At 43.4% G+C, this 23,822-nt stretch overlaps 1 protein-coding gene across 1 annotated transcript; it reads left to right on the top strand.

Annotated features, from left to right (window-relative positions):
• The first annotated feature begins 8,923 nt into the window (after positions 1-8,923).
• Positions 8,924-21,500, top strand: LOC128408821 (vomeronasal type-2 receptor 26-like). Its single transcript, XM_053378844.1, has 6 exons — positions 8,924-9,123; positions 11,422-11,719; positions 12,208-13,014; positions 15,584-15,805; positions 16,585-16,711; positions 20,383-21,500. Exons 1-6 carry the CDS (start codon positions 8,924-8,926, stop codon positions 21,291-21,293), a joined length of 2,565 nt encoding a protein of 854 aa, XP_053234819.1. The 3' UTR covers positions 21,294-21,500.
• Positions 21,501-23,822: the final 2,322 nt, after the last annotated feature.

Genomic DNA, 23,822 nt, shown 5'->3' with positions numbered 1-23,822 from the left:
CTTCTCACTCTCAAAAGGGTCATTTGAAGAGAGAACCATTTCCTCCGCATTTGTAGTTCCATTTTTCCCCTGACACACCTCATTGTGGTTTGAAACAGATTTTTCAAATTATCCTGTTATCCTATTCTGTTTGTGCCTTTTGCTGTGTATTTGCCTACTATTGGACATTTGTCTCTGCCCTCAAACACCTTGGAGCATGTCAGAATTGTTAAGACAATTATTACTATTACTTTTATTGTTGATTAGATTTCTATGGTGCCCCTCCTCAAAAGGATCCCTGTCTCCTTCCTTGTCATGTTGCAGTTTGGAATGTAGCTGATTGTTCTGTAATGAATATTTCCTGCATGAATTCTTCTGAGAAAACTCAGTTTATTTTTCTATATATTTTATAAAGACTCCAGAAGCTTTTATTTATCAGGAATTGTAGGTACCAAGATCCCAAAGGAGCAGAAAAGACTTTTTGTGTATGCAATGACAGCCGCACAGATGTTACTAGCCCAGAGATGGAAAGATGATAAAGTCCCTACCAGAGAAGAATGGCAAATCAAGTTGTTGGACTATGCTGAAGTGGCAAAACTGACCGGAAAGCTCAGGAACCAAGAAGGCCAAAACTTTAATAAAGAATGGGAAAAATTTACAATTTACTTGAGAGACCACTGTAAGCAGAAGAAAACATTAGCAGGAGTGCAATAACACTTGTAATGTAGAAAATATTATGGAGAAAATGGGGAGATATAAAATTTGGATGATGAAATAATATGCAACTGAAATGGTTGATAATAGGACCCATGAACGGGAAGGAGGAAGTCTAGAGATTCGGAGAAATCTCTAAATATGGATATGTAATGGGTATTGCTTTAATTTTACACTTGTAAAATCAAATAAAAATTATTTCAAAAAAGAAAGAAAAAGAGGCGATCCTTATCCCAAGACACTTCTGTGCTGCTTGATTTACTGATATTTTCTTGTCCTAATTAAAACCCAACCATTATACCTCAGTTTTACATGTAACCCATTAACCTTTCTGAATCATTCCTGGATGAGCAGTACGTAAACTAATTGGGATTGCTGAATATATAATGGAACCTGAATGAAAATAATGCACTCGGCTACCTAATTGTAGCATTTCCACTTTCTCAGCTACTCACACAGGATCCAGTTTGTGATTCAGAATAAGCCTCCTTCCTTCCTTCCTTCCTTCCTTCCTTCCTTCCTTCCTTCCTTCCTGGTTCCTTCAAACTCTAGAATTCTATGATTAAATACCCAGCAACTCCTTTTAAAATGATCTCACTCAGCATAGCAGGAAATGTAAATCCTCATCCTGATTTTCTGAAGGGTAGCAGAATATGAGATGCTGTGACTGGCTGGCTCATGCAGGACTGTGCTAGAGTTTAAGAAAGGAAACTGCTCATGAGCATGTGCAGAGTGTTTACACCTTACCCGTGAGAATATTCCTGAGAGTTGGACAAAGAAGGTTTCAAGATAGTGAACACAGCTTCGTGGCAGCTTCAGCTCCAAGAACATCATAAGGACTGTCTACTCCCTGAGATTTGACTTTTGGGTGGAAGCTACACACACACATATAAAAACACTGCGAAAATGCTTTTTTAAAAAAGTTAAATATATATATATTGAATTTGTCATTAGCTCACTATTACCATCTCGGGTCATATTTGTATAATGCACTTAAAGCGCACTTAAAATGTTATATTTGCAGCTGTATAGCTGAGTCCTTGGTGTTCTTGCATGATTAAGGGTGTGTGTGCTTGGTAAGTTGCTTAGGGACTTCCCCCTGAGGTTCAAAGACTCTCTCAAGGCAAATGAAAAAAAATGTAGTATAAACACTGACAACTGGGAAACACTGGCCTGTGACCGCTCCAATTGGAGAACAGCCTTTACCAAAGGTGCCATGGACTTTGAAGACACTCGAACTCAGGACGAAAGGGAGAAATGTGCTAAGAGGGAGGGACACTTGGCAAACCCTCACTGTGATCAACTCCTGTCTGGAAACCTATGTCCCCACTGTGGAAGGACGTGTGGATCCAGAATCAGCCTCCACAGTCACCTACAGACTCACTTTTGAAAACTGTGCTTATAGTTTTATAGTTTATAGTAAGACAAACTTACTCAGCTACGAGTGATCGCCAAAGAAGAAGAATTAAGTGAGTAACAAGTAAAAATCAGCAAACAGCCCTTCAGTCACATCCCTTGGAATATTCCCTTTTCCAGTTCTCTTCCCAAGGTGACCCCTCATCTCACCTGTCATCAGATGAGCATCTCTCTTGACCCACTTGCAGGAGGGGCCCCTGGACAGTGTGACCTTGTTCCCACCCTTCACAAGCCAGGTCCCCCCCAACCAATTATCTAGGGGTTAAACGTGTGTGTGTTTAACAGTTTTGCCCTGCCCCTTATGTGCCAGAGGGCAGCTGGAGCTGATCTTGGGCGGATTCCCTTCCATTGTGACAAGTTCTGCCATATCTAAGAAGTCAGGAGAAGAGCTTCAGCTACACAGAATCTGAGCCAGCCCAGGTGAAGGAGGAAGAATCCCTCCACTCATCATGGTAGTAGAAAAGCAGTAGCAGGAAACTGAGCCAGGGTCAAATAGGAGCTCATGCTGGAGATAGTTTGCATTTTTTCCAAAGGAGCTGACAGTGGCTTTGAGACTAGAGAGGCTGCACTTCCCATCTTGTTACCTTTGCTCAAAGATGTTTTAGAATATATTGCAAAGCCGGCAAAATAGATGCAAAGCAAATGGGATGAGTGGATGTACCATGAGCAGTTACTTCAAGTCACTATCAAAGAGCTTTCGGCTCTCAGGTAGAAATAATCTCCCTTTCTCCAGCCTCAAAGCTTGCCAAGATAGTTCCCAACAGAAATGAAGGGGGGAAAAATCAGCATTCTTTCTCAATAGCTCAAAAGCAACTAAGTACTGAAGCGCCTTGAAGAGCAACAGATTTATTAGGGCACAATTTTCTCAGTATTTTTAACATAATGATTATGAAGGAAAATACAGATATTAATTCTATCTACAATGAAGAACAATCCATATCTCAAAGTTCAACATGTTTTAAATGGCTTTTTGCAATAAGGAGTCAATTACTCCCACCATGTTTGTTCCCCGCTCCTAAGAACCCTTCCATGGTGGGGACGCGGGTGGCGCTGTGGGTTAAACCACAGAGACTAGGACTCGCCGATCAGAAGGTCGGCGGTTCAAATCCCCGAGATAAGTGCCACAACCCCAGAGTCGGTCACGACTGGACCTAATGGTCAGGGGTCCTTTACCTTAATAACCCTTCCACTGTGGTCTATATATCTGTAAATAATGTTTCCATGCCCTCTGTTAACTGTTGTAGAATCAAAAGATTTCAACTTTTTAAATCTATTTGTTTTAGCAGTCCTGATCAATTTTGCTATTAACTCAATATTCTGAATGCGTGAGCTGCCAAAGAGTATGAATTTTAAGAGGAAGACACTCAAATTTCCAGGTTAAAATAGCACAATTAAAAATAAAATTTGAACATTTAGACATTTCTTAAAGGTTTGAAAAGTTAACAAGAAAAGGAGACATAATCATGCATTTACATCTAAGAAGCTACATTTGCAAGGGAAGTATGTCTTTTTATCATTGCTGTGCTGGAGAACAGTTGTCGAAAATGAGTCATTTAAGAATCAGCTTTTGTTGTCAGATGCTCCTTTGTGTTCAGATCAGGCCTGAGTACAATTATGTAGCACTTGGGAAAGAAGATGCAGCCCAGAAGCCCAGCACTGGAAGCCAAGATAGAGAAGATCTGCACGGCCACCATGTATTTCCTCTTTGTGCTCAGGTAGGTGGGCACAAAGGACAACCAAACGCTGCAGAAGACCAGCATGCTGAAGGTGATCAGCTTGGCCTCATTGAAGGCCCCAGGCAACCTCCTGGCCAGAAAAGCCACTGTGAAGCTAAGGGCAGTATAAAACATGGCAATAGACCCTTCATTGCATTGTAGGATGATCTCTCCAGCCTGGGAGCTCATGTCAGACTCTGGGAAGGGGGGAGAAATTCCAAGCCAGATGGTGCAGATGGCAACTTGGACACTGGAACAGGGAATGACAATGGAGTTGGCCAGACTCTTCCCCAGCCATCTCCTCATTGTGTTTCCTGGTTTTGTGGCCAGGAAGGCCAGCACCACAGTGATGGTTTTGGCCAACACAGAAGAGATGGCAACTGAGAAGATGATGCTGAAGGCCATTTGTCGGAGAAGGCAGGTCGCTTTCCTTGGCCTTCCAATGAAGAGGAAGGAGGACAGAAAGGAAAGCAGGAGGGAGTTGAGGAGGATATAGGAGAGGTTCCGGTTGTTGGCTTTGACTATGGGAGTTTCTCGGAATATAATGAATATTCCTAGCACAACACACATTGTTAAGGATAAGAATAGGGCAAAGGAAGCTAGGAAAATCCCCAAAGGTTCTTCATAAGCCAGGAAGGTGATGATCTTGTAGAAACACTGATCTCTGGCTGTGTTTGGATGCTGATCTTCTGGACACCTGGTGCAATGCTCTGCATCTGGAAAGAACAGAAAGAATATCAACTTTACTGTACTGCTTTTCATTAACAAAAAGTAATACCAAAGTGGTCTCCAATGAAAGAAAGCATAACTATATTCAATAAAAATCATTGCATATAACCAGGGAGAGCATTTATTGGTATTAATAATATTATGGGACAATGAAAACCTGAGGCAACTGGTATGTCTTCTATTGGTGGTAAAAACACTGGGGAAAGGATTCCGCATACTAAGGGAACCACAATGCAGGAGGACCTCACTAATATTTCTGACAGGAATAAAATAATGATAAACCATGGCGACCCATTTCCTGAAAGGATGTCAATGTTAGGATTAGGGTCCTGAAACATTTGTGTCTGATAATCACCCCAGAGTTCATGGTGCCTCTTGTTTTAAATTTGACTATCAGTAAAAGTGCAGTCAAATTCCCACATCTCATGATTTTCTCCCACTCTTTGTCTTAAAAATCATACTCTTTGGCAGTTCCTGTATTTAGAAATATTGGTTTTAATAGGAAAATGGATTAGGAGCTCTACAAAAACATATTTGCGCAGAGGTAGCAGCATGGGAAGGGACGCAGGTGGCGCTGTGGGTAAAACCTCAGCGCCTAGGACTTGACGATCGTCAGGTCAGCGGTTTGAATCCCCGCGGCGGGGTGCGCTCCCGTTGCTCGGTCCCAGCGCCTGCCAACCTAGCAGTTCGAAAGCACCCCCGGGTGCAAGTAGATAAATAGGGACCGCTTACTAGCAGGAAGGTAAACGGCGTTTCCGTGTGCTGCGATGGCTCGCCAGATGCAGCTTGTCACGCTGGCCACGTGACCCGGAAGTGTCTGCGGACAGCGCTGGCTCCCGGCCTGTAGAGTGAGATGAGCGCACAACCCTAGAGTCTGTCAAGACTGGCCCGTACGGGCAGGGGTACCTTTACCTTTACCTTAGCAGCATGGGAAGTGCAGCCTCTCTAGTCTCAAAGCCACTGTCAGCTCCCATCTTGGCCTCCAGTGCTGGGCTTTTAGGCTGCATTTCTGTGCCCAAGTGCAACATTCTTGAGCTGAGGTCTGATCTGAATGCAAAGGCATATTTAACAAACAACAACAACAAAAAGCACCTTGAGTTTTAGTGCACACATGTGTGCCCAGATAGCATGGGGCGAGAGGTAAGCATGGCCAAGCCATTGGAGATGTCCAAAGCCTGTTTTTCAAAAAGTTGCATGCATTGACTTCCAAACTCTCCAATGTGCAGACTTGGAATGTGGCCTTCCCCAAGTCATGCTTCACTTTCAGCCATGTTTGGAATTCAAAATTAATTAAGCAGTCCCTTCCCACCACGCTAGCTCTCATCAGCTACACCTCTTTTTCCTCCTCCTCTGGCCCAAGCTTTGAGGAGCTGCTTTTTGAACGGAGTTTACACAGAGGAGAGCTGCTCTGCTTAGAGAGAATAAGGAACTGAAGTCATGGAAGCATACTCTTGTCTTCTCAAAAGAATTACTGAGTTGGAATGAACTTTTTTCCAACTTCGCTGTTAGAGGGGAAACACACCCTCCAAGAAAATTTCAAGTGTAAGGCATTTGGCAGTCAGGGGGGCCTGGTCTGGGCAAAAGTGACTAGTGGTTCAAGCAGCGGCGGTGACTTGAGCCCTGTATTGTGGGTGCCCAGTGCAGGACTTCCGGGTTGGCGCCATTGGCAAATGGCGGAGTTCCTCTGATTTCCTGAGGAACTAGCTCCGTGAGATCGGGTCCTGCGCTGCGGCGAAAGCGGGGACCCTCCAAAAATCACAGGCGGGTGAAGCCTGTGAACTTGGGATTCAGCGGGCACCATTTGCGCCTCCCCTACTCGCGGGGAGACCCGATTTTTCGGTGCTGCGAACAGACTGCTTCTTTCACGGAGTGAAGCTGCACAGCCGTTGCCGGAGAGCGCTGACTTTTTCCTATGGACAATTTGATCCCAAAAGCAACTACCCGTGAGTAGAACAAATCGGAAGATTTTAAAAGAAAAAGGGTCAAAAAGAACTTTAATTTTAATTGGAGGATATAAAAAGGGAAAGAATCAATTTGGCAGCTACGCGGGGAGGTTCAAATAGGAAGTCCGCCTTCCGCCTTTGTATATAGATCGAAACAAAGACCCTACAAGCTAAAATCTTGAAAGGTTTTGATAAAGGTTTAAATATTCATCGTTTAAAACGCAACCCCCCCCCTTTGGAAGAAGTAGGGGGAAACTTTGAATTCCGCAAGTTTTCAGGAAATTAAAAAAACCGCAGCTCTGAGCCTGGGAACGGGCTGCCTTTGACGTTCGGAGAATTACATTAAAAGACTTTTGAGAGAATGGACTTGACAGGCAGTTAAAATACAAAGTTCCTTCCATCCTCTTCTGCTTTTAAGATGGAGGAAAGTAACTTAAATGGATACAAATGGAGACTGTGTCTCTCTAGTGGGAGATTTTTGATACTATTGCAGGAGTGAGTGCCAGCTGGAAAGATAAGATCCTGAGAAACTAGAGACTGACCTTGAAACACTCAAAATGTTGCTTACTGAAGCAATTGTGAACTCACTGTTTAAGATAAACTACTTGCTGGAAGAACTCCATAAGAAGCTGAATGACAGGATTCCAAAAAAAGTTGACATTGGGAACAGGAAATTCCTAACTACAGACAAGAAATGAGCACCAATGCTAGTTTGCTACAGGAATCTACTTTGGCAGCAGCTGTTGTTTTAGAATCCAAAACAACACAAGTGAGACCCTTAGCCCCACAGAAGCAAACTGAGGACTACAAATGGAGGATGCTTATGATTGAATTTGGTAAAAGTCGGATTCTGAAAACCGGATCCTGGCCTGGAGTGAAGATGGAAAGTTGGAAAGATTTTATTACACAGGGACCTACAGACTGTTGGTATTCGGAGGGAGTTGAAGGTTTGGGGGCTTTTGGACTTGGAGACATTTTGAAATATGACTCTAGCTTCAGCCATGGAAACTGGGCTGGATTGCTCAGAAGATACGACCGTAACATCAGTATGGAATTTCCTTGGGATCTGCTACTTGGAATTAAGGAACATGAAGAAAACCTGCAGAAGGGGCCTGGAGGGGACTTAAGAGCCTCGGATATTAGATTTCCAGATTGAAGGACTATAGGGATTTGACGGAAAGGACTGGCAGTTTTCCGAAACCAGGGGGGGAGCTGAGGGAAGGAGATTGGAAATTTAAAGTTCTTACTAAAGTATATATTAAGTTTAAGGTTTATATGAAACTAACAAAAATTTCTTTTGAGGGATAGAAAAATGGAGGATTGACACTTCATGGATTTAGCAGAAATGTTATCAGAAGTTAAGTACTTATAAGTTTTAGCTTTAAGGTTAAAATAAGGTTAAGAAGATTATGTTATGTATAATTGAGATTTAAGAGAAAGATGGAAAGGATTTGTTGAAATTACCTAACAGAAATGGAATACAAGGAGGGAGGTGTGAGGAAGTCGAGGAAACAAGTGAAAGAAAGAAAGGTTGTGTTTTGAAATGTTTTTTTCTTTTTTTATTTCTTTTTTGTATTGTGTTTATGGTTTGTTTTATTTTTGTTGTGTTTTTCCTTTTTTGTTATTAAAAGCAATAAAGATCATTTTATTAAAAAAAGAAAATTTCAAGTGTAAGGCATTTGGCAGTCAGGGGGGCCTAGTCTGGGCAAAAGTGACTAGTGGTTCAAGCAGCGGCGGTGACTTGAGCCCTGTATTGTGGGTGCCCAGTGCATGTGTGCAACGCCACAACATCATGACATCATACAGGTTTTGGTACGGACACAGGCCTTGGCCCAGTTGCTACTGGGGCACCAGAGTGCCAGAGGTAAGCTGGTAGAGCCTGGCAGTGGCCAGCATGTGGCGGCAGCAGTAAGGGGTGGAGGCCAGGTACTTAAAGAAAAAAATCACGGTTGCCTGGGCTCCCAGGATGCCCTGCAGTTGGTGGCCCTGAGATCAAGTGAGGAGGGTCTGGCATCTCAGAATTGGGAGCTAGAACAGGGAGTTTTCACAAACATGTTTTTCTCCCAACTACTACCCCTGCACATGAATGGATGTTGTAGAGTTGCTGCTTCTTTCCTTTGTTATTATCAAAATCATACTGATTTTCTTCTATCTTCTCAACTGAGCTCCAGAGACTTCTCCACAGATCACAGTTGAGTGCACTGAAGTAAATATGAGCATCAAGAGCAATATGAGGCAACATCTTGCATTTGGAAACGGCTGGGATATTGAATGTGAGTTGGATGTTGCAGGTGTGAGGTTGACTTCCATCCCCTTCAGATCTGAAGCTGTAGTTGGGCTCCATCCACATTAGGAAAGCAAAAAGAGTTTGGCTTCATCAAATGATTCTCTGAGATGAGCAGCCACAAGGAAGGGAGCTGTTCCAGAATGGGATTGCTACTGCTGCTGCTGCTGCTTCTGCCTTATGTGGAATGTGGAGTGAAGGTGAAATGCCCCTTGACTCTGGAGAGAGATGAGCTAGACCCATTCAGTTATTCCAGACCAGGAGACCACCTCATGAGCGGGCTCATCTCTGCTACATTTTTTCCACAGACCTTCAAGGAGTCTCCCTCTACCAGCTTTAGACAGTAAGTCATTTTATGGAATGGGATTAGAGATGTTCCTTTAGCTGCCAAATTCATGAGTCCCAGTTCCCAGGCTCTCTCCTACTCAGAGCCCTGTGGCTAAAGGGCTTCATTCTTGGTTTTGGAGGAGCAGGCAGAGACTACAACTTCCCTTCCATCCAAAACACAGGATTGCCCCAATGCCCAACCAGTTGTAATGCTATGATGTAGGCAAAACCACCAGGTAAGAGCCAATTAGCCCAGTGGGCAAATTCCTACCCAGACCCATAAGGAACGATGACCACCATAGCCACAGCCAAGTCATTGACTATCAGCTTGAACTGAGGGAGGGTGGGCAGAGAAACCCAGCGAAGGAATGAACAGGCAGTGCCCCAGGTGCGGGCTGCTTAAATGGGCTAATGCCCCCCATCGCCTATCAGGAAGGGCACTGAAGTTCTAGTTCCCTCATCAGGGCCCCAGGAAAGCCTCTGCCGTCTCACAACACAGCCGCACCAAGAGGGTGAACGGACTTGCTGCTCTTCTCTGTCCATGACCCTAAAGTGCAACCAAATCCACTACGAAATTTAGCAACCCAATAGCCTTAAACATCTGAATGAAACCGTTGTAAATATCTTCTAGATTTCCTCTGTACTGAGCATTTAGTCTGATTATTTTTCTATTTACTTTCTATTGCGCATTTGTACTGATTATTTGCATCCAACAACAAACCACAGGAAGGAAAGGTTTCAAAAGATATGTTCCAAAGGAACCCTTCCACTACAAAGTAAAAATAGGAAACCATGAAAATGGGGAAACTACAGAAATGTCACCTTCATTTCTCTGGCAGACTTGCCCACCCCTGCTGCTTTTGCTAAGCAGAGCTCTGTCCATAGATGGGCTCCTGTGGAAGGGAAAGGAGCTGAGTTTCCTCCACCACCAAGAACAGAATTTCTGCCAGGAAGCTGCAAATTGTAGTTCTGGAAACAGGTTGAGGAAAGGGTCAGAAAGCTCTTGGGTTTCAAGGGGGATGTTGAAGGACCTGGGTCCCTACCTCCAAAAATGAATGGTGGAGCAAGATCAGTCAGAGGGCTAATGCTGTCAGACTTCTACTAAAGTTCAGCCTGTATATAGAAATAAACAATTTGTCCACAAAAATGTTGCAAACTTCCATGAACTTCCTTTCAGTGAAGAAAACTTGGGTGCATCTTAAACAACAATATGAATGCTAAGAAGACGAGGCTGCTGTGAAAGCACATCACTCAGACACAGTCATGGCACAAGTGACTTTTTCTTTTTTGCTTTTTAAAACTTAATATTTTTGTTTTATTATTATACTGGAAATTCTAGAGTGGGCTTAGTTGTGTCTAAAGCTGTGATGAATCCTAGGATTTACTGCATAGAGGACCCCCAAAGAACATCATGAGCACAAGACGCTGTGATTCAAATGAAGTCACTCAAATTCTCTCCTCTAATTCATGAAGGGGCAGGGAGATAACAGTAAATGTGACCTGTCATTTAATGAACCTTTAAAATATTATATCTGGCCTTGTTCTTTAAATGAGGATCAGCTGTTGAGTTTTGGGCTTTGGCTTCCCTTAGATCTTTCTATCAGTCATTATTCTTCGCAGGGCTGTGCATGACTAATTCCATCACTAGAATGATCACCGGCATCACTTTGGTTTTCCAAAGGGTAAAAGCTGTTGGTTGAACAAGACTATCTAGCCACCTACAAATCATTAAACAAGGATTGATTGTTGAGCTTCCCAGTTTTGGTTCTGCATAAGTAAAGTTCTAGAAATAGAGTTCAGAAGTTTTTATTGCTTTGAGTTTGGGAAAATCCATTACTGAAGTAGCCAGGCCAGCTTTTTGGTAAAGGACTTTAGTACATGGAGGGAAGATGCTTTGTGCCAGAGGACAAATGGCTGGGTCCCCTTCTCATCTGGCTGATAAGAGCCAAACAGGAGTGTGAGAGGGAGCTGGATTAGAAGCAGGAAGATGTCGGAAAGGGACAAACAGGCTTGATTTCTGCTTGAATCTAACGCTGTAGCTATGGGAAAAGAAAGACCTTCTGGGGTGTTAATGCTGTGAGCCCCTACATCATATGCTCAGGTCGTATATATGTGTAAATAAATCATGTAACATTAGGACACAAGTTTCCGCTGTCCTTCATTCCAAGTGAACTGAACTATGGGTGAGTGTTTGGAACACCTGGAATCTTGCATGAAACACTATTAACTGTAAAAACTTGTCACAAAAAGGCAGAACTGAATCTGATATATTGGTAGAATGCTGGATGATTGTGTGCTATGTACATTTTTGCAGGAAAGCAGGAACAAATTACTGGCTACTCCTGTCCTTTTTGTTTGCCATTCAGCAGATCAACCAGAATCCCAGGCTCTTGCCCAACATCACACTAGGCTACAGTATCCATGATAACTTTTTTCATGGAAGGGTGACGTATGAAGCTTTGGCAGACCTGCTCTCTTCTGGGCAGGTGAATGTCCCAAACTTCAACTGTGGGGAACAGAATCAGCCGCTCGCTGTTCTTGAAGGGACTGACTCTGACTCTCAAAACTCCATCCTGATTTCCACCATGTTGGGCATCTATAAAATCCCACAGGTAAGAATGGAGAGGGATGTAGGCTGTTTTCATACCACCTTTACTTTCCTTCCGTGTGTGTCAATCCTGATTCTATGCACTTCACGCCCATTGTGCTGGTAGCTATGCTACTAGAAAGGTATGGTAGCCATGCTCCACTTACTCCAAAGTGGAAACATTTTTGTGTGTGAGCAAAACACTGGTATTTTGTTTATTAATTCAAAACATTTACAACCCACCTTAGAATTAAACAATGTTGTTGTGGTGTACAGCAAAAACAGTAACACAGCAATGATGCAAGATATACAAAAGAAAATCAGGAAAACAGTAGTATAATAACAAATTTAAAAAACTGCTTTAAATTATTTCTAGAGACCAATGTTGTGTCAAGGAAAGCCCAGGGGAAAATATTCATCTTCACAATAAAATTATTAGTTATGCGTTTGATCCAAATATTTCAGCTTTGATCCAAAATAAAAACAACCTAACAATCTTCCTCTTCTTGCTAGGTCAATTATGCTTTTGTTTCCCGAGATCTGAATGACAAGAGGGAGTTTCCCTTTTTCTACAGGATGGTCCCCCAAGAAGATGCCCTGTACCCCGGAATTGTCAAGCTGCTCCTTCACTTCAACTGGACATTCATTGGTCTTCTGACTCAAGACACCGACAACGGAGAGAGATTCATGAGGACCTTGAGGCCTCTGCTTACAAAGAGCGGCATTTGCGTTGCCTTCTCACAAGGCTTCATCCCAAAACTAGCCATTAACAGATTGACATTCAGTAGATCTCAATTCATTGAGTGGGGACAAGTCAATGTATTTCTTTACTATGTAGAAAATATTTATTTAGCAGCGGGGCTGACAATTGTGAAAGAGTTGATCCCCGTTTTTAAAAAACCCACTGCAGGAAAAGTCTTGATCACAACAGCGATGTGGGACATCTCCTTGAACTTAATATTCAGTGGTTTAGATTACCAGCACATTCCAGGTATTTTTTCTTTTTTTGTGGGGAAAAATAATTGGGCAAAACAAGATAACTTTAGTCGCTTTTTCTTTATCAAGAAGTTCCGGGAGGATAGCTTCCATTGTTCCTATGTAAAGCATGCATTGTCAGTGAAAGGCCGGACAAGATGCAGAGAGAGAGAAGATCTGGAGATGCTTCCTCAAGACGATCTGGAAAGAATCCTCTCTTCAGACAGTCACAGGATTTACAACACAGTCCATGCTGTGGCGCATTCCTTAAATGCTGCATATTCCTCCAGATCTAAGTGGAGGTTGAAGGACAGTCTGGAAGTTCAAAGGCTACAGCCATGGCAGGTATTTCCTTTTCCATCACAGACATCTCTGCCAAATATGACGGTCCAGAATTATTGAATTGGGGAAGGTCTGAGAACTTGGGGAATGTAGTGGGTGAAATTTTTGAAGTGCCCTGAATTGGATCCTCTTTGTGCCCCCCATACACAAAAGTCCCTCAGAGGACACTGCCCCTCTGGTAATGGACGCCAATCCTTCCCCTTTGGCTGCAGTGTCCCATTTGGACAAGACCCCTAACCCCCAATGTAAGAATTCCCTTTGACAAGAGAGGTGGTGTTGCAGGCTCCCTCTCCCCATATGGCAGCGGTTTTCAACCAGTGAGCAATGGCCCCCTTGGGTGCCTTGGATGGTTGTCAGGGGAGCTGCAGGCAACACCAGCTTCCTTCCTTCCCTCCCTCCCACTTGCCTGTCACTGGCGCCGCTTCCCCAGGCCAAGACCTGCCTGTTCCTCAAGGGAAAGTGGGTTGGCTTCCTGCACTGTGTGCCACTGCTTTCTTCACCTCCTTTTCCTTCCTCTTCCTTCCCCAGCATGGTGTAGTGGTTAAGAGTAGTGGACTCGTAATCTGGTGAACAGGGTTCGCATCTCCGCTCCTCCACATGCAGCTGCTGGGTGACCTTGGGCTAGTCACACTTCTCTGAAGTCTCTCAGCCCCACTCACCTCACAGAGTGTTTGTTGTGGGGGAGGAAGGGAAAGGAGAATGTTAGCCGCTTTGAGACTCCTTAAAGGGAGTGAAAGGCGGGATATCAAATCCAAACTCTTCTTCTTCTTCTTCCCCTCTCCCCTTGCTCTCTTTCTCTCTTTCTCTCTTTCTCTCTTTCTCTCTTTCTCTCTTCCTTCCCTTCCTCCCTTTCCCCAGCAGGCAGTAGGAACCACAGTGGCAGCAGCCCAGATCCCAGGAGCCACAGGAGCCATCAGCCCCCACTACCTTCCACATCTCCCCCCTGAAGAGTCACAATGCCTATTTACATTTTCTCCTAGAATCATAGAATCATAGAATCATAGAGTTGGAAGAGACCACAAGGGCCATCGAGTCCAACCCCCTGCCAAGCAGGAAACACCATCAGAGCACTCCTGACATATGGTTGTCAAGCCTCTGCTTAAAGACCTCCAAAGAAGGAGACTCCACCACACTCCTTGGCAGCAGCTTCTCCTGCTGCTCAGTTGTGTTTCAGTTTGGTTTGTAAAATCCTCAAAGCATAGACCTCCCCTCTTGGACTTGATACAGTGTCATGATTGCTATATAAATCAGAGGTAGCTAAACTGTTTTCATTTGAGGGCCATAGTTACGCAAGCGGAACCTTCTGTTGGTTTGGCCAAAGAGTGGGCTTGATTGAGAACCACAACTCCCAAGTCCTCAGTCCAATATGTTTTACCATCAGCCATTTTCCAGTACTCTACCATCAGAGCACTCCTGACATATGGTTGTCAAGCCTCTGCTTAAAGACCTCCAAAGAAGGAGACTCCACCACACTCCTTGGCAGCAAATTCCACTGTCGAACAGCTCTTACTGTCAGGAAGTTCTTCCTAATGCTTAGGTGGAATCTTCTTTCTTGTAGTTTGGATCCATTGCTCCGTGTCCGCTTCTCTGGAGCAGCAGAAAACAACCTTTCTCCCTCCTCTATGTGACATCCTTTTATGTGACACCCTTCTCCAAGGGTGCCCTGGAAGAACCAGCCCTACACCTGCCCTATTGCACCATTGTCCCCCCTTTCCTGGGCCACCTTGCAGACCCCAGCAATCCCCTTCCTCCCCACCCCACCCCCGCTATTTCTTTTCAACCCTTGTTCCCTCACTTAGTTCTCCATGTACCATCCCTCCCCCCCCCCAGCCATCCTCACTAACAGGAGCACTTCTCTGTTTTTCTCAGGGCCCCTCTGGCACTAGGCTGCCTAGGAACCAGCTCCCAGTCTCTAGCACTTCAGAGCTCTTCCCCTCTTCAGGGGTGTGTCCACCACCAGGAGCCAGGCTCCAAATCCTCTCCCTCTGTGCTATCCCTAGGGGGCCCTTGATCAGGTGGTTTCCCCCCACCTTCTCATCTAGTCAGTCCCTGATATGAGCCATGCCTCCACCATGGAGGGGGCTGTACTGCTGCAGACAGAAGAAGAAGAGTTTGAATTTGATATCCCACTTTTTTGGGCTGAGGGAGCTGGCGTTTGTCAACAGACAGCTTTCCAGGTCATGTGGCCAGCAGGACTGAAACGCTTCTGGTGCAATGGGACATCGTGATGGAAATCAGAGCGCACGGAAACACTGTTTACTTTCCCGTCGCAGTGGTACCTATTTATCTACTTGCACCAGTGTGCTTTCGAACTGCTAGGTTGGCAGGAGCTGGGATAGAGCAGTGGGGATTTGAACCGCCCCACCTTCCAATCGGTAAGCCTAAGAGGCTCAGTGGTTTAGACCACAGCGCCACCCGCATCCCTATAAATTTCAGTGTAGCCCACACTCAAAGCCACTTGAGTCTGCGCCCAGATCAAAGTCAGAGGAGAGCCAGGGATTGAAAGGTCAGAGTTGGATAGCCATTGTTGTTTCCCATATTCCAAACACTGCCCTTTTCTCTGCCATTCTAGCTCCACCCTTTCCTGGGAAATGCCCAGTTTTACAATTCTTCCATGGACGGAGTGTATTTGGATGAGAATGGGGAAGTGGGAGCCGACTGGGACATCGTGAACTGGGTGCTGTTTTCCAATTGGACCAACCTTAGAGTGAGGTTTGGGAGCATCAAGAGACAGAGATCTTCAGACCTAAAGTGCACCATTGATGCAGATGTGTTGCCCAAAAGGCTCAACAAGGTGTGAGATACCGTCTATTGCATTTTATCTAATCTCTAATCATGGCCTCCTGCTTCGTGTGGGGCTGCCTTCAAATGCCTGTCAACATCAGCTTTGAACATTTTGACAACCTAGCATGGAATCTCTGTCAAGCTGCACATATGTAGGAGTCAACTGTTCTGGAGTGCAACAGATAAGTTCTGTTGGAGATTGCAGTGCCAACTGACTACTAACAGAGACAACTGCCTAGTGGGAAATTTGGGGGTTTCAATAGTGGTCTTCTTCATAGAGAAGGGTTTCTCTATGAAGTCCTGCGCATTTCTCACCTTGCCCATCCTAGTGAGAAAATAACTAAAACTGGGCATCCTGTTTGCGTTCCATCCTGGTGTGCATGAAAGACTGTGATACTGAGCCATTTCCCATATTTCTGCATCGATCCCACTTGGCTGCCCGGACACTGTACAGCCTGGCTGCTTCACTTCACACCAGCTGCAGTGTCCAGATTTTCTTCATGAGTAGCCCCACAATAGTAGAACCTGAAGGTTAGCAGAGCATGGATAACTGAGAGTAGCCTAATCCTAACCAGGAACATCCTTGGCTAGCCAACAGGCCAAAGCTAGAAATGCACATTCAGTACCACTTGGGCCACCTGGACCTCAAACAACTACACAACTGTTATGGTCTTTTCAGCCTTATGCTTAGTTGCAAGGTCCACATGAGAATCCTGGGACTTCCTAAGCCTCTGTCTCATTCCCATAGGGAAAAATAAATAGGCCTAACACAATTTCTTTGCTGCTTAGACCTTGCCTCCTTCCAAGTGTGTGGAAAGTTGCAGCCCTGGATTGGTCAAACGTGTTCAGGAAGGAATGCCACTCTGCTGCTATGATTGCGTTCCCTGTGCAGAAGGGACCATCTCCACTCAGGAAGGTGGGTAATGCCAGCAGAAAGGGCTGCCCTTGAGGAAGAGGAAATCGCTTCATTCCGATATACAGGGGAATATTTAGAACTGATGATAACTCCAATTATAATGTGGAGAAGTGGGCCCACATTAACAAAATGAATTTCAATAAGGGGGGGAAATATAAGGTTCTGCACTTTGGCATGAATAACCAGCTGTACAGATATAAGATGGGGAACACCTGGCTTGCCATTAGTACACATGAAAAGGATCTAGGGGTTTTAGTAGATCACTAGCTTAACAGGAGTCAATAGTGTGATGCATAAGCAAAAACAGCTCATGCTGTTCTAGGCTGCATCAACAGAAGTCTAGTTTCCAGATCAAGGAAAACCATAGCACTGCTTCATTCTGCCTTGGTCAGACCCACCTGGAATATTGTGTCCAGTTAAAATATGGGTGTTAAAATATAAAAAGGGTGTTAAAATATAAAAAGGATATGGAGAAGCAGGAACATGTGCAGAATAGGCCGACCCAGACAATAATGGCTCTGGAAACGAAGCCTTATGAGGAACGGTTGAGTTGGGTCTGTTTAACCTGGATAAGAGGAAAGTGAAAGGAGATGTGATTGCCAACCTCTTCTTTTTAAAATATGTCTTTATTGATTTTTCAATATCGTTCCAATAGCAGCATCATTAAAACAATACCAATTTCATCAAATTTATACAATTTTTAATGCCAGTGATTCCAATCTCAAATTATACAATTTAATCAAACTGGCCTTCCGCATGCTAGATTTGATGGCTTCATTTTCCCATCTTTTTAATGTGTTCCAAAAGTTTAATAATATTCATTACATTACATTCAGAAATAATAATCCTTTATATAACAGGTATAATCTTGTGATTTCATTCATGTTGGTATATTAGGTAATTTAAAAGTTTTAAGTGAGGAACTCTAAGTGTAATCCCTGTTCCTTCCTGTGTGGGACAGTTAGTTTTCTGTGATGTTTTCCTGTCCATATATGGTGTTATTTTCTTCATTCCTACAACTGTTGATGGTTCCCATCAACCCTCGGGAGAAGGGAGTTATGTCACAGTTTCCAAAAGTCACTGCATCACTTCATCCCATGATTTGGCTTCCAGTAAGCAAGCCAGCTTCACCATTTTCCAGCCTAGGAAGAACGGTCTGAATCCAGACTGCAAATAGTTAATCCAAAAACGTCTATTCCCGCAGCTGGTAGACTCCTTTCTTCCCTGCCGCTGATTTGTGGCCAGTTGTCCTTGTATCAAACACATTCCTTGGTGGAAAATGGAGGTTAAGGAGGACTTTTCTCCATATTTTCAAAGCATAGCATTCCCACCCTTTCCCTCTCAGTTCCTTTCCCCCACACCCAGCTCCAGTTTTGTTACATTCCATATTTACATTCTTTTTTTTTTTAACTTCTTTTTATTAAGTTTCATGTAAATAACCAAAAAGGAAAACAAATTCACAGTTACAAAGAAAGAAAAATACAAAACAAATATCTAAACATAACATAAAAATATTATCCATTTCCGTTACAGTTCTTTGTCTTCACGCTTATCTCTTTATATCTTAGGAACTTAAATCATTCTTCTACACTCTGTTGACCTCCATCCCTCCCGCTTTCAGGCTTCTTAATATACATAATTTATTTTTCCCCGCAGCTAATAATTGTTAATAATTTGCACGTCGTAAGATTTATATCAGATCTGCTATAGTTTTTAGGCTTCTGTAATTCCCTTCAATGTATATCATAAATTTGTTCCAGTCATTAATAAACTTTGTATTTTTTTGGTTTCTGATTTTTTGTGTCATTTTTGCAAGTTCAACAAATTCAAATAATTTTGTTTGCCACTCTCTAATTGATGGGGTATCTTGATTTTTCCAATTTTGGGCAATTAATAATCTGGCGGCGGCTGTGGCATACTGAAATAATATATTATCTTCATTTTTGATTTCATCCCCAATTATCCCTAGTAGGAATGCTTCCGGTCTTTTGGGAAATGTATATTTAAATATTTTTTTTTAACTCATTATAAATATGTTCCCAATATTTCTTCATTTCTTCATTTCTTCGCATGTCCACCACATATGGAAAAAATTGCCTTCTTTAACCTTACACTTCCAGCAGTTCTTATTTCCAATTTTATACATTTTCCCCAACTTTGCTGGAGTAATGTACCACCTGTACATCATCTTTTCTAAATTTTCCCTGAGTGTTACACATGCCGTAAATTTCATTCCACTAGTCCATAATTTCAGCCATTTGTCATACTCTATATTATATCCCAGATCCATTGCCCATCTTGTCATTACCCCCTTTATTTCCTCGTCTTTGGTGTCCCACTCTAATAATATATTATACATTTTGGATAATAATTTGGATTTGCCTTCGATTATCTCTATCTGAAACTTAGATTTCTTTTCATTCATCCCTACTTTTTTATCATCTCTCCATACTGCATTTATTTGATGGAATTGTAACCAGCCGGTTAATTTATCTTTCAACTCCTCGTAAGATCTCATCTTCCATCCACTTTCTGATCTTGTCAGTAGGTCTTCATAGGTTAGCCTTTCTCCCTCCATATTTGCTTTTTTTGTTATTAGGATGTCGGTTGGTGATAACCACCAGGGTGTTTTCCATTCTAGGAGTTTTTTATTTCTTTCCCACACTTCGAGTAGGGGCCCTCTAATAATATGGTTTGAGAATCCTTTATGTATCTTTTCATTCCATATTTACATTCCATTTTCTTCCTTTATCACTTGTACAGATTTTTTTTAAAAATAAACATTGCATTCCAGGGAGGGTTGCCATATCATAAATTTAGAGAAAAGCTAAATATAAGTAAACCATGGTTTCCCCTTCCTCCATCATTTCTTTGACTGAATGAAACCGCCTCTCAATACAAACCTTTTAAATCCTCATAGCTGGGTTGATTTTTGCAGTTTCTTATCTCATCATCTCTAGCACATGCCTGTAGTTTACTCCAATTAAAAAAACCAGTTAGCAGGATAACCTGTGCTTCCAGGAACGGGATCGGGAGTTCACGGCAGCCGGGTTGCTCCATAAACCCCGTGCCTTTGCCTGTCTTCGCATTCCATGGAGAAGCGAGTGCCAGACTGCCAGGCAAACTGCGGGTGAGAGCCAGGTTCCTCTTCCAACCGAAGAGGAATGCAGAAAATCTCCATCTGTCTTTCTCCATAGTGTTGGGAGAGACATCCATCTCCTGGCACACAAGAAACAGGAAGCCTGTTATAGCCATCTTCAAATATCTAAAGGGCTGTCACATTGTTTTCTCCTGTTCCAGTGGGTAGGACCCGAACCAATGTCTTCAAGTTACAAGAAAGGAGATTCTGACTAAATATGAGGAAAAACTCCCTCTGAAAATGATGGACTCTCATCCTTGGTGGTTATTAAGCAGATGTTGGATGGCCTGTGTCCTGGATGCTTTAGTTAAGATTCCTGCATTGCAAGGGGGTGGATTAGATGACCCTTAGGTCATACTCCCCCCATTGTTTTCACCACCAATGGATGGCATACCAGTTACCTCAAGTGGTCCATTATCATTGACATTATTGCATATATTTATATGTTCTTCTAGTGGGAACTACTTTGGTATCACTGTCTTCAAATGCAGTACAGAGAATATATGGTTGATCTTATGCTTGTTCTTTCCAGATGCTGAGCATTGCACCAGGTGTCCAGAAGATCAACATCCAAACAAGGCCAGAGATCAATGTCTGGCCAAGACTATCACCTTCCTGGCTTATGAAGAATATTTGGGTGTTCTCCTGGCTTCCTTGACCATCGTTTTATCCCTAACTGCAGCCTTTGTGCTAGGAATCTTCATTAAGTACAAGGAAACTCCCATAGTCAAAGCCAATAACAGGGACCTCTCTTATATCCTCCTTGTTTCCCTCTTGCTTTCCTTTCTGTCCTCCTTCCTTTTTATTGGCCACCCAAGGAAAGTGACCTGTCTTCTCCGACAAATGGCCTTCAGCATCATCTTCTCAATTGCCATCTCTTCTGTGTTGGCCAAAACCATCACTGTGGTGCTGGCCTTCCTGGCCACAAAGCCAGGAAACACAATGAGGAGATGGCTGGGGAAGAGTCTGGCCAACTCCATTGTCATTTCCTGTTCCATTGTCCAAGTTGTCATCTGCACCATCTGGCTGGGAATCTCTCCACCCTTCACAGAGTCTGACATGCACTCCCAGCCTAGGGAGATCATCCTGCAATGCAATGAAGGGTCTGTTGCCATGTTTTATGGTGTCCTTGCCTACATGGGCTTCCTGGCCTCCATCTGCTTCACAGTGGCATTCTTAGCTAGGAAGCTGCCTGGGGCCTTCAATGAAGCCAAGCTGATCACCTTCAGCATGCTGGTCTTCTGCAGTGTTTGGGTCTCCTTTGTGCCCTCCTATCTGAGCACAAAGGGGAAATACATGGTGACTGTGCAGGTCTTCTCTATCTTGGCTTCCAGTGCTGGGCTTCTGGGCTGCATCTTCTTTCCCAAGTGCTACATAATTTTACTCAGGCCTGATTTGAATACAAAGGAGGATCTAATGACAAAATCAAAGGATGGTATTTGATCTTGTTCTGTGATGGTTTGATGATTTAGAGCTAGTGTTCTATCAGATTCTGAATCTGGCAAATGGCGACTCCATCATGTTTCAGCGAAAGAATACTACTTTCTATGCAGCTAGTGCACACCTAGGTTCAACTTGCAGAAAACAATGTTTATGCCTCCTTGTCTGATGGATTTAAAATATGTCTAAATGATTAAGTTTTACTTTTAATTGTGCTGTTTTAAATTGGAAAACATGACATCATTTGAGTGTTGTCTAATAATAATAATAATAATAATAATAATAATAGTAATAATAATAATAATAATTTATTATTTATACCCCACCCATCTGGCTGGGCTTCCTCTGCCATTCTGGGCCACTTCCAACCAAATATTAAAATACAGTAATACATTAAACATTAAAAGCTTGCCTAAACAGGGCTAAACAGTTGTTGTTCTCTTTGACATCTGGTGGGAGGGCGTTCCACAGGGCGGATGCCACTACTGAGAAAGCCTTCTGCCAGTTCCTGTATTTTAAAATACTAATTTAAAAGAAAACGGATTAGGACTGCTTCCAATACATCTTTGAGCAGAAGTAGCAACAAGGGAAGTGCAGCCTCTCTAGTCTCAAAGCCATGGTCAGCTCCTTGAAATAAAAATTGCTTGAGTATTGCTAGCATGAGCTCCTATTTGACTCTGACTGGAGTTGCGGTTGCTGCTGCTGTTTTTCCACTACCATGATGAGTGGAGACATTCTCCCTCTTTCATCTGGGCTATCTCTGATTCTCTGTAGCTGAAGCTCTGTCTCCTGACTTCTTTAGATATGGGAGAACTTGTCATAATGGAAGTCAATCCACCCAAAATTAGCTCCAGTTGTCCCTCTGGCATATAAGAGGCAGGGCAGAACTGCTAAAATAAACACACACAGACACATTTAATCCATAGATAACAGGTGGTGGGAAGAATCATAGAATCATAGAGTTGGAAGAGACCACAAGGGCCATCGAGTCCAACCCCCTGCCAAGCAGGAAACACCATCAGAGCACTCCTGACATATGGTTGTCAAGCCTCTGCTTAAAGACCTCCAAAGAAGGAGACTCCACCACACTCCTTGGCAGCAAATTCCACTGTCGAACAGCTCTTACTGTCAGGAAGTTCTTCCTAATGTTTAGGTGGAATCTTCTTTCTTGTAGTTTGGATCCATTGCTCCGTGTCCGCTTCTCTGGAGCAGCAGAAAACAACCTTTCTCCCTCCTCTATGTGACATCCTTTTATATATTTGAACATGGCTATCATATCACCCCTTAACCTCCTCTTCTCCAGGCTAAACATGCCCAGCTCCCTTAGCCGTTCCTCATAAGGCATCGTTTCCAGGCCTTTGACCATTTTGGTTGCCCTCCTCTGGACACATTCCAGTTTGTCAGTGTCCTTCTTGAACTGTGGTGCCCAGAACTGGACACAGTACTCCAGGTGAGGTCTGACCAGAGCAGAATACAGTGGCACTATTACTTCCCTTGATCTAAATGCTATACTCCTATTGATGCAGCCCAGAATTGCATTGGCTTTTTTAGCTGCTGCGTCACACTGTTGGCTCATGTCAAGTTTGTGGTCAACCAAGACCTAGATTGTGGAGGGTGGGGACAAGGTCACACTAGCCAGGGCACCCTCCTGCAAGGGGATCATCTGCCAGCATGGATAATTATTTGGTGATAAAAGGAGGTCAGAATATCTGACTGCCAAGAATTTCTCTGTTAGGGTCAATGAGAGATTGATAGGCAGAACTCAGAAGTTCTGGAAAGACACTCGCCCATCATTATCAAGATGAAGAATAAACCTAAGAGGACATAGGGGGAGGGGTCTTGTTCAGAACAACCCATCTAAACCTTCAGCCTTCCATATCCCAGGCATGACCCTGCTCAAGCTTGCAGTGGTGCTGCACTGTCACGCAAGTCAGCAGGCTCCCACGAGAGCACGGCACCAAAATATGTGCCTCCTTATTTACATCAGAGGAATGTTGGAGGGTGTGGAATGAGCTTCTTTCACCAAAGTTTGACATATTCAGCTTCCCATTCTGTTATGCCTCTCAGAGTTTGAAGGCACATGTGGGAGTTTTTGCAAACATGTTTTTCTCCAGCCTGCACCTGCGCATGAAGCCACGTAAAGAATTCAGGACATTTCAGAGTCCATGCTTCTTTCCTTTGTAATTATCAAAATCACAGAGGGGTTTTTCTTTCATCACCTTTTCAACAAAGCTCCAGAGATTTGTCCAAAGATCACCTTTGAGTCCAATCAAGGAGATAGCAGAATTGAGAACAACATACAGTCATTAAGATATATCATCAGAGCAGGGAAGGATTGGTACATAAACGCCTTGTGTACCACTCAGATTGGGGTTCAGATTTAGGACAGGCAAATTGCTATACAAGAGTGCAAGGCTGAAGTCTATCCCTTCTAGATGTGAAGCCTTGGTTGGATTCCATCCACATTATCTAATTATTTTCTAGTTCAGAGGAGCATTCATGGGAAAGGAAGGTGTTGCAAGCAGGCACAAA

Source organism: Podarcis raffonei, chromosome 2 (genome assembly GCF_027172205.1).
Source record: "Podarcis raffonei isolate rPodRaf1 chromosome 2, rPodRaf1.pri, whole genome shotgun sequence".
Taxonomy (NCBI): domain Eukaryota; kingdom Metazoa; phylum Chordata; class Lepidosauria; order Squamata; family Lacertidae; genus Podarcis; species Podarcis raffonei.
This window is presented reverse-complemented; position numbering and strand designations above follow the sequence as displayed.